Consider the following 12352-nt stretch of genomic DNA (forward strand, 5'->3'; position numbering starts at 1 on the left):
TTTTATTTATTAATTATAAGTAAACTAATCGGTTTGTCAACTATTTGATTGATTAATTAATTAATTCATTCATTCATTCATTTGTTACCTCCACAGAGTTGGTCATGAATTCAACGAAGAATTCAAAACTTTCTGCTCCAGGAAGTTGTTCAACCACAAGTTCCACAAATTGTCTGAACTCTCTACGACTTAGACGCTGATCATGGTATTTGGATCGCTTCCTCAGGCCGGATTGAGCTGATATCAATCAAAAATAAGAAAAAGAAAATGATCATAAAATGTGTGTGTCATCTAGTCCTTTCATCATATTAACCTGATTTTAGCAGATGTTACATGAAGAAAATTCACACATAATTACTAAAATATGCCTTATCATATATAACAGGAACTTTAGATTAGAGTTCTAAATAATGTTTATCCTTATTGTTCTACCAAACAAAAAAGCAAAAAAAAAAAAACCCCAAAAAAAAAGATAATACACTCAAATGTAAATGACATAAAGATTGCTTGATGTGTAAAGCAATGTATATGGTGGATCAATGGTTACACACCTCTCTTGACTGTATCCATTTCCTGTCCATCTTTGTATTTGAACATGACCTCCTGAACGTCCTCCATTTCCAAGAAGCCACTTCCATCATTATCCCACTTGTCAAACAAGTTGTCAAGCATTAACTTACGTTTGGCTGAAATGGCTTCTTTACGGGCCTGGACATAATAAATAACATATCAATTAAGTTACGTCAAATTGAATTTTGAGATAAAGAAATCTATTTATTTCCACCGTTATTCCCTAACTAATCTAGTGACACTTAAATCTTGGGTAAAATTTGTTGATTGGTTCTATAAGAATACGTAACACCTTTTACTCTAAGACATCATTACATACAATTATATAACAACTTCCGTTTCTAAACCTCTCACTCACTCTCTTCTCAAGCCATCAATACTCATCACGATCATCACTTTATCATTTATTAATAAAGTTATATCTTTTCATTCGGCTCGTCAATGTTATTCATTGTCTTTGGTTATGTTCCCAATCATCATGGTGGCAGCGGCGTAAAGAACTTCACTCGTCCTGTGAGTTAACAACAAAAACAATTGTTATTCTATCAAGTTCATCATTATCTCCGGGGAATCCCCCCGCATGGCATTTTCTCACTCTCAAGGGCAATAACTCTTGGAAATCAGAATTAATCGCTCCTAAGTGACATTCTCGCCAAAATTTCTATCCAAGGGAAATAACCAACTAAATTATCACAATCACTGTTTGTTTATTTTTTTGAAAGAGTTGCATCCCTGCAATTATGGCAACTTCGAGATCAACAATGTCAATTCCTCCGCCAAGACCACTCAACATGGAAGGCAACTTAGCTTCGAATTGGCGACAATTCTCTCGTGACTGGACTAATTTTGAAATCGCTACTGGGCTAGAAAAAGGGGATGACAGAATACGATCTGCTACACTCCTATCTTGCATCGGACGAGCAGCTATGAATATTTACGATGGCTTCAATTTCGAAGGAAAGGAAGAAACGTTCGAAAATATTACTGAAAAATTTAAGCTTTTCTGTGTGGGGAAAACTAATGAAAGTATGAGAGATATATTTTCAACTCCCGACAACAAGGACAGGAAGAATCATTTGAAATGTACCTCTCAGAGCTGAGAAAACTGATAAAATCTTGTAATTACGGCACTATTGAAGATAGCCTTCTCCGTGACAAAATCATAATTGGAATCAAATGTGAGGAAACAAGAAAACACCTGCTACAACAACAAGACCTTACACTACAAAAAGCAATTGATACTTGTCGTACACATGAAACAGCCAAAACACAACTACAGAACATGACACTACAAGATCACACCATACAGAAGGTACATCAAAGCAACCATTACTCATCATCTCGACATTCTATTAGAAAACCTCAATCTTCTCATTCAAAACCTCAATTTCCTCAGCAACGGCATCGATCTTCTCACTCTCACCAAAAACAACAATCCTCTACACAATGGATACACTGTTGCAAATTCTGTGGCAAAAGTCACGAGCGAATCAAAGAAAAATGTCCAGCTAGGAATAAAACATGCAAGAACTGCAACAGAATGAATCATTTTTCATCAAAATGCTCTCGCATTCATACGATTCAGAACGAACATAACACCTCATACTCAGACGAAGATGATAACAATTATGTTATGAAGCTGGGTACAACAGCAATATCAGCTAGTATGATCGTTAACTTCAAAAAAGTTAAATTCCAACTTGATACTGGTGCGGACGTAAACACCATAGAGAGGAAATACGTGTTTTCACAACAGATCAAACCAACACGTAAAACATTGATCATGTGGAACAGAGAGAAACTATCTCCTATCGGTGAGGCACCATAGTATTCGCCCTGGAACGTTTTCACCAATACACCTACGGCCGACCAATAATCATACAAAACGATCACAAACCTCTCGAAAATATCCTCTCAAAACCTCTGGGCGAAGCCCCAAAACGATTACAAAACTTGATGATGAGAATTAACAAATACAAAATCAAATTCGAATTTGTTCCTGGATCACAGCTAAAATTAGCAGATACTCTCAGTCGTGCATTCTTGAAGGACAGTGCAGAAATAGAAGAACACTATATTAATGCTATTGAAATCCGCGACGTAACTCTGGATAAAATAAGATCAGAAACTCAAAAAGACAATTCTCTCCAAACGTTGATAAAATATGTTCAAAGCGGATGGCCAAAAATAAATGAATTACTTCCAGAACTGAAATCCTATCACCAAATCAAAGATTTCATTGATATTTCTGATGGACTACTGATGAAAGGAGAAAGAGTCATTATTCCAAAATCTTTGCAATCAGAGATAAAAATGCATCTACACAGTTCTCATTTTGGATGTGATTCCATGATACGACGGGCTAGATCAACCGTTTATTGGCCCAACATCAATGCAGATCTCAAACTACTTGTTAACTCTTGCGATGCCTGTCAGAAATACAAACCATTGAACACGAAAGAACCACTGACTCTCCACGACGAAGGGACACAGGCATGGCAAAAAGTAGGAATTGATTTCTTTGAATTTGAACAGAGAAACTACATCGTGTATGTTGACTACTTCTCAAACTTTATTGAAGTTGAAAAACTCGCCAATATTACCACGTCCAACTCAATCATGACGCTCAAGAAACAATTTGCTAGATACGGTATACCTCAAACTTTAATTTCTGACTCTGCAGCACAATTTCAATCAGAAGAATTCAAAACATTTTGCAAACATTGGAACATCGATCACAGAATGTCTTCACCTGGTCATCATCAATCAAATGGAAAAGCAGAATCAGCGGTAAAAACAATTAAACGCATGATGAAAAAATGTTTCCACTCAAAGACCGACCCATACGAAGCTATGTTGGAAATTCGAAATACACCAAGAGACAATATGCCCAGTCCAGCCCAACTTATTTTCAGTAGACCAACGAGATCATTCATACCCACAATGTTTCAAACTCAACAAACTGATCCGAACATTATAAACAACAGAAACCGCCGACGTGGCGCAATCAAAAAACATTATGATCGAACGGCAAAACCACTATCAGAACTCTATCCTGGACAGCCTGTCTATTTCAAACCGCTAAACAGTAATGTTGCTCAGAAAGGCATCATCAAAAGCAAAAACAACAAATCATATATCACCAAAGGTGACAACACTGCTAATGCATACCGGCGCAACAGACGATATATTCATCCACGCAACTACGATACTTGTGCAACACCCAATTCCAATGTACGATCACCCAATGACGGTAGACATGCTAATGACACTCAACAGCAAGAAAAACACACAGGATATGAACTATCGTTGAACATTGACAATAATGAACATACTGCTCAACAACGTCACAGAAAAATAAGAAATAAACCTCGTTGGTTGAATGACTATATTCAACATTGACCATTCTCTGGATAATATAGAACAAAGTGAACAATGACAGATAACATCATTATAAATAATTAATAGACTCATCATTTTTTTTCTGTGAAAATTAATTTAGAGAATCTCTTGTTTTAAATATTTTTCTTTGGGGTAAAGGAATGAATGGATGGATCAATTTATCTCATATCACTGTACTTCATAATCATTTTTTTTAAAGAAGAAAGGATGTTGATTGGTTCTATAAGAATACGTAACACCTTTTACTCTAAGACATCATTACATACAATTATATAACAACTTCCGTTTCTAAACCTCTCACTCACTCTCTTCTCAAGCCATCAATACTCATCACGATCATCACTTTATCATTTATTAATAAAGTTATATCTTTTCATTCGGCTCGTCAATGTTATTCATTGTCTTTGGTTATGTTCCCAATCATCAAAATTATTTTACTCATTGGCATGGGGGCATTCTTTAGAAGTGATTAGCTTCTGAAATATTTTGATATATTTCATGCTGGTCGAGGAGCTGCATTGGTCGAGACGAATAAATAAAAATGATCTATGGGTCGAAAGATCCTCTCAAAATAAATTTTCTTAGTAACCTTAAATGGAATGTTTATCTATAGCTTGACATGTAACTGATCACAGATCTGCTATAAGCTGCATAAAAGATTGCTTAGTCTTATTCGTTAATTCTGAGATGTCTCTACTTTCCTTGTTTTGTTTTTTTTTTTTTTTTTGTTTTGTTTTGTTTTGTTTTTTTTTGTTTTTTTTTTTTGGGGCGGTGCGTTTTTTTTAAACCTCTAATAAATAATGTAGCTTAAAACGCTTCAAAGACTGAAATAACAACAAAAACTAAAACAAAAAACAAGAAAAATCTTTGGGGTAAGTTTGTAATTCGTACCTTAACAAGTCTTTCCATCTTTTCTTCCTCAGTCTCTTCATATCCTTCCTTGATGAATTTGACAAGAAAGGAGAAGACTTTATCAGATGGATGGTGTCCAAGGTAGGTTTCGGTCAGTTGGACAAACTGAGACACATTGAGGATGCTTTCGTCAAAGGCAGACATTCGTGACTGGGACCTGGATTGGCTGGTTGTCAGTCCTATTTAGGATAGGAAATGAGGACCGCCGTTAGAAGCACGTTTATTTCATTACATTTGTATTGCTTTTTAGAATAATCGACATATCTAGTTTATATATATTTATATATATATATATATATATATATATATATATATATATATATATATATATATATATATATATATATATATATATATATATATGTATGTGTGTGTGTGTGTGTGTGATTTATTGTTAGTGTGTGTGGGGGGAGGGTGTTTGCTTGGGGGGGGGGATGCTTGTGGGGTTGGTTTTTTTTTTGTTTTTTTTTGGGGGGGGGGGGAGGGGTAATTTGTTTTTCCTTTTAAAACATATATATATTGGCCAAATTAACCAAAAAAAGTTACCTGTTTTTTCCCTGTTGAAGTCAGTGTTGCCGGCAAAAGTGACACTGTTGCGACCTGTGATGGTATCTTGTTGTTGCTTCATGGCTGCCTTTGCTGCCAATTCAGCGGCTATCTCCACATCTGGGCACAGATGATTAAGTGATGAAAATTGAATATTTCCAGAAAAAAAAAATGAAAACAAAAAAAATTTGTCAAATTGTAACTTTTAAGAAAAAAAACATACAAACTTACAGTTAAATGGAATAGGAAAGGCTTCTTAGGTGCTGTTAAAAAATAGAAATGCAAATAACAGATTGTAGATTTAAAATATGGAGAGTTTGTGGTTTTGATAATATAGACCAATTTTATTGGTGACATGAGGGTCTTAATTGCTCAAATAAAACCATACCCTTGAGTCCCAGACAACCTATACATGAAATATTCTAAATTCCGACAAAATAATATAATTATAATAAGTCCTGCTAAAATCTGTACTTGCAGTTTTTTCATCTTAACTTTTTTTTTTAAACTATTGTTTTCAACTATCCATTCAACAACATTTATTTTTTTTTGTCTATTAAACGTTCTAAATATTTGAGGGTTTTTTTTTTTTTAATGTCAAATTGACGTTCCACCTGACAGAGCCATATTGTTTTCAAACGTAAGCACCTTTTTTGTTTACAGTCTGTCATTAAAGTTGAGTATATGAAACGTTATGCGATAAAAGTTTTTTTTTAATATATGAATACTAAATACGTAGTCCTAGAAAATATAATCATTATATAAAGGGATCACATTTACATCAATGGATATGGATATCATTATTAATCAACTAAATATTAATAATGATTTAAAACTGTAAGGTTTCAATTAATTGAATTTATCTTAGAAACATGTTTCGCCACAGCTTGATAAAATACAAAGATTGAAAAGGCATTTTAATTTTTAAAATTTAAACTTTTCAAACAAATAATGCAATCAGCAGCAACAAAACCAACAAGTGTCAATAATTAACTCATAAACAGTATTACCAAGTCATCAATTTTGTTTAGGCTTGGCTTCACAAAATAAAAAAGCAATAAAAAACAAGTTTAATATTTAACTATTGTTGTGTTATTTATCCAGATTGTAGCGATGTACATGTGTACATAATGTAAAAATAAAATAAAATAAGTAAGAAAGAAAATTAACTCACTTGAATTGATTCCATAATAAAAGAAAATGCCACTGAGTCAATAAGGTTTTTTTCAATTGCTTAAAAATATTAATTGTGCTTTTTAACATATAACATAATTGGTAACCAATAGGCCTTATTTTAGAATAGATCCTTTATGAATTAAGTCGACCATTTACAAAGAAAGTTGCATTTTGGGTAACTGGTGAAAAAAGTTGTGCTCAAGAATTTGTTATGACTCTCGTATATCATTTTATAAAAGTATGTCTTTCTCTTGTAATTGGACATTGTTTATACCATGGAACTCGTTGAAAACAGTTTAAGTTGCACAATATACCAAAAAATATCCAAGGTCATAATGTAAAAGAGTATCACTTTGACATCTTTATTGATTGTCTGCCATTTGCCAGCTTTCTAGGCTGCAACTGTATTAGCCAAAAATAATTTTTATCGAGTTGCTAAATCTACATCTTTGACCTTTGCCTTTATCAACAAATTAACATACCGAACTCTTCAACGGTTTCAGCTGTAGATTCAGCCACATTCTCCCCATCCTTCTCGCCACTGTCTTTGCCATTTGTCTCAGGTTTGACCTCGCCTTCCTTTGGCTCACTCTGTATTGTCTCCTCCTGTTTGGCAGTTTGGTTTTCATCTTCCTCCGTGCCTGTTCCTTCTGTTTTGCCAGCTTCTGCCTGACCATCATCTTCCTTTGCCTCACCACTCTCTGTTAACTCTTCTTTCTTTTCTTCTTGTTCACCATTTTCCTTGTCTTTATCTTCCTCATCTTTCACAGCTTCTTGATCTCCCGTTTCTTCATTGACCTTCTCTCCCTCACCATCTTTCCCTTCCTCAGTGCCTGTCTCCTTTTGATCAACGGATTCTGTGACAACTGATGTTTTTTCCTCATCGACAACAGCACTTTCTCCGTCTTTTACAGTTGTTCCATCCTCTTAAAAAGATTAAAACAACTTGAAATCAAGTATTTCATAGCATGGGGAAAACTTATCAAAATTATATAAGAAAAAACAAAATACATAACAAACAAACAAAAAAAACTAAAACAAAAATTTTGAACCAGTTAAAGGAACACAGAACTGCTTTACCGTCGCTATTTAGAGATACGTTAGCATTTACGTTTTCATCCTTCTGTGTCACTGTTCTATTACTCAAAACATTTCTCCTTTCTTCCGTTTCCGCAATATCCATCTCGTAAATATCATGTGGCCGGTTAACCAACTCTGCTGTTATCTTAAAATGTATGTTATGGATCTCCAGAGTTTCAAAATATGAATAAAGTCCAACATGAAGGAAATCTTGTGGCCCATGAGCATGTATCCTTTTTTTGACTGCCAATATATATTAGAGTTAAAAGCAAACAAAAAAGAAATAATTTGAATAATGTTGAATTGGGCGGGGTCTTTGTATAATTGAGAGTTAAAACTAGTGCATGTAGACAACCTGACTCATCTCATTGAGAAAATATATAGATGTGAAACGGTAGGCAGAGGCAGAAAGAAGATGATGCAATTTCAAAAACAAAAAATCTACAAATCCGCCAGTGTCTTGTTACACATTCATTTGACTTTTTAAGTCTGCTATTTTGGATATCATTTCAATATTAGTTTGTGAAAGTGAGGGGGCCATTTATTTGGAATGATATGGTATACAATATACAGCTTTACCATTCGCAATCCTTTGTGGCGGGCAATATTTTGAAGTGTGGAGAACTGGGGTCTCATATTTCATGTGAAGATTGAAGACCGATTAAAATATTGAAGTAAATAAAACTTGTCAAAATGGATGTTGACAGTATAATTTTCGCCATTTACTGAACAGTCGAGTTTCTAATTCTCAAACAGAAAGCAACCAACCATTTTTGCTCTATGATTTGCTCTGCCAATCATCCAATAGGTTTCCAGTAATGCATTTTAAAGGTCAATTAAATTTTTTTAAAAGTTTGTCGTGTTTATTTGGATCCAAACTAACTAGAAAATAATAGGGGATATTTATAATTAACTGGAAAAGAGGAAAGATTATGAAAACTTTAATGGTAGCTTTTTGAAGGGGTTTAGAAATAAGCATGGAGGGTGTTCATTAAAGTTATGTCATACAATAAGTTGTTGATAATGGGCTTGGTGTTTTACAAATTTTCACACCATGTTTCCAAATTGGTAGAATCCCGAAAAGATGCAAAAGGAAACAAGTTGAATGACAATCATGGAATATTTAAAGCTGCTAATGCCTCAAATAAAGAGGAGGGGGGGGGGGTGATTCTAAAAACCCGAAAGATTAAAATCTAGATGAAAAGTTAGTCACAAATACAGATGGCATTCTCAAAAGGTCACTGAATATTTCAAATAAAAATTCAGAGATGAAATTACAATGACACCTTAAAACCGTGGATCTCTCTGATGAGAAACCCTAACAAATGGGGATGAAATACAAACACTGTAATTCCCCTAATTAATTGGGATAAGGTCTCGGACTAACTGGGACAAAACTGTCTGAACCTGACATCTATTTTGAAAACGTTTTCCTAAGTTTGGAGGACAGCTGATGTATTTATCTTCACATCAAGAATGCCAATTTACCAGAATTACTTCAACAGTAAAGGGCATTTTCCGACTAGAAAAATTCCACTGTAGCCTATTAATAATATTTAACAGATTTTTCAGTGTTGCCAAGATCCCTAACATCCTAAATAACAAAAGCTGAGGAAAATAGACAATTCAATAATAGAAAAACACCAATATAAAATGAAATTTGGAACAAATATCCGAAATATGCTCAGGTTAAATAGTAGTCCTTAAGAATCATTTAGCTCATGTGTTGGAGTTTTATCCTGGTTTCTGTTGCGTTTAACAGACAGCAGAAATCACCTGCTACCATTTTAAACAGCACATTTTATTAAAAAGGACATTCTGCTGGCCCTAAAAAAATATTTAAAAATTGGCTTTACCAATTCAGCAATCAAACCCCTCAAAAAAAATATAATCCATAAAAGCATAGGATTAAATAACCCTCAGAAAACAACACTTACGCTCTTCAGCTCGCTCTGTAAGTAATTCCATCTTCCATCTCTCATGTTCAGCCTTATCATGGGCAAAGGCAGCCTTTGTCTGCTTGTCCAGCTCAGCGTCAATTGTTTTCTCGTGATTTTTAGCTGCTTCTTTCTCCACATAGACCATCCCACCTTCATCTTCATCCCATTTGTCAAATAATATATCATCAACTTCATCAACCTCCACAACAGGCCCTATGATGGAATATAAATGATTACAAAGATACAGAGTTATATTTTGAACTAAAAAAAATAAGCACAACAGTTGTAAAAGTATAAAGAATTATTCTTAATCGCTTGGATTGTTAATGCTTTTTTTTTCTTTCAAAACAAGGTGTTTTCTTTTTCCTCTTATTTTGTTTGTTTTTGTTTTGTTTTGTTTTGTTTATTTATTTTTTTTTCAACCATTAAAAAGTGTTTATAACTAAGTTACTGTTTCAACACAGCAAGGTATCCAATGCGTATCTTTCACACAATTTACAACTATTTCGAAAGTTGCTAGAATTTGTCCAAGTCTTAAAAAGTACCAACTGCTCTTTTTATTTTAAATTTCAGTCCGTAATCTTATCCTCAATAACATGTAGGACATTACTATCCTTCATATGAAAATTTATGGGGTTATGATTTTATGTGAAAGAAACGATGATATTTTGTGCTTTACTTAAATTGGTTGATTGATGAATTGACCTTGGTATTGACTGACAAAAAAATTATAATTTAACAATGAGATATCAAGAGATTTTGAATCATATTGTACTTATCCTATGCCACACAAAGAAGGCGATTGTTTTGTTTGTTTGTTCGTTGATTTTCGCATAAAACTGAGTAAAATGCAGTAAGAAATCCTATATGAATTGGTGGCATTAAAATTTAATTGTTTAAGTGACCAGATTGAAATAATAGTGGTCAAATCTGGTCCCTAAAGTCGTGTCTTCGGGTAAGGCACTTCTTGACCCAGAAATGATGAGTGGCTATAAAAACTGATACTTCACATTACCCCAGTAGGCTCAGGTATGAATAAGTGGCAATAAAAAGAGATCGCACACATTGCCTCACTTGACTTGGGTATTAATAAGTGGCTATAACAATTGATAGCACACATTGCCTCACTTGACTTGGGTATTAATAAGTGGCCATAACAATTGATAGCACACATTGCCTCACTTGACTTGGGTATTAATAAGTGGCTATAACAATTGATAGCATACATTGCCTCACTTGACTTGGGTATTAATAAGTGGCTATAACAACTGATAGCACACATTGCCTCACTTGACTCGGGTATGAATGGTGGCTTTAAAGTGCCGTTTATTGTACAGTATTGCTAGAAAAAGGTGCTTAACAGATGAAATGGATATTTGGTTCCTGATGACATGCTGGAAGAATTCATGAAGCATTATTAAGTGCAATAAGTGGCTATAACAATTGATAGCACACATTGCCTCACTTGACTTGGGTATTAATAAGTGGCTATAACAACTGATAGCACACATTGCCTCACTTGACTTGGGTATTAATACGGGGCTATAACAACTGATAGCACACATTGCCTCACTTGACTCGGGTATGAATGGTGGCTTTAAAGTGCCGTTTATTGTACAGTATTGCTAGAAAAAGGTGTTTAACAGATGAAATGGATATTTGGTTCCTGATGACATGCTGGAAGAATTCATGAAGGATTATTAGGTGCAATTAGAATAATAAAACTGTAGAAATGCGGCATGAAAATGTATATATATTTACTTATTATCTAAAATAGAAAACACGAGAAAGAGAGGGAGGGAGAGAGAGAGAGAGAGAAGGGGGGGGGGAGATAGATTATGGTTAGATGGATGGATGGTTGGATTGACAGACTGATAGATAGATAGATAGATAGATATATAGATAGATAGATAGATAGATAGATAGATAGATAGATAGATAGATAGATAGATAGATAGATAGATAGATAGATAAATAGATAGAAGATAGATAATAATATATATATATATATAATATATATATATATATAAAGAGAGAGAGAGAGAGAGAGAGAGAGAGAGAGAGAGAGAGAGAGAGAGAGAGAGAGAGAGAGAGAGAGAGACAGACAGACAGACGCTCAGAGATAGGATTTTTAAGAATAAAGGAACGTGTGCATATATTAAGTAAATAGATAAATTCATAAACTCACATCTGCGAGGATTACGAAGAGTGGCAGTGTCATAATTTCTTTCCCTTGTCATATCCCAGTAATGTTCAAACAGCGTGAGAATGCGATGCCTGTCTAGAAGACCAATCTACAAAACAAAAGGATGACAGGAATATGTGGTAGAAGGGGGGGGGGGGGAGGAATGAAATAATAGTAATCAACGTTCCGAGAGACATGACATTTCTAACACATTGTGAGTACATCAAAAGCCTTTCCTTCATTACAAGATTAGTTAACTAACGTGCTTTTGGTAATAGGTTCTGTTAAAGTTATACCCGTTAGACTTGTTTTTTAAATTGAGAAAAAAAAAAGGAAAAGTAACACTAAACTAAGCTCAAGGCTTAACAGATTGTATCATAATATATATATATATATATATATAATATATATATATAATATATATATATATATATATATATATTGAATCGTGTTTGATACAAATATGGTACGAAAAGTGCTCGACATGTAGTAATGGAGCGAATTATTATTTTTTTTAATATTTACCACAATGTTTGAGACA

The 12352-nt window shown here is 34.0% G+C and overlaps 1 protein-coding gene across 2 annotated transcripts in view; it reads right to left on the reverse strand.

Moving 5' to 3' along the window:
- LOC144967261 (EF-hand calcium-binding domain-containing protein 5-like) overlaps positions 1-12352 on the reverse strand; it is a 36839-nt gene that overhangs the window by 14060 nt on the left and 10427 nt on the right. The window contains exons 7-13 of one of the 2 annotated variants that reach the window (XM_078904286.1): positions 11815-11920; positions 9624-9839; positions 7089-7532; positions 5431-5550; positions 4864-5063; positions 552-708; positions 89-237 (exon numbers count right to left, since the gene is read on the reverse strand). In XM_078904286.1, the coding sequence (XP_078760412.1) occupies positions 89-237; positions 552-708; positions 4864-5063; positions 5431-5550; positions 7089-7532; positions 9624-9839; positions 11815-11920 (1392 nt within the window). Of the gene's footprint in view, positions 1-88; positions 238-551; positions 709-4863; positions 5064-5430; positions 5551-7088; positions 7533-7686; positions 7930-9623; positions 9840-11814; positions 11921-12352 lie in introns of both variants that reach the window. The other variant, XM_078904287.1, reaches the window with a different exon arrangement.

Source organism: Berghia stephanieae, chromosome 3, assembly GCF_034508935.2.
Source record: "Berghia stephanieae isolate SIO BIC M18660-M18661 chromosome 3, UCSD_Bste_1.3, whole genome shotgun sequence".
NCBI classification, from domain to species: domain Eukaryota; kingdom Metazoa; phylum Mollusca; class Gastropoda; order Nudibranchia; family Aeolidiidae; genus Berghia; species Berghia stephanieae.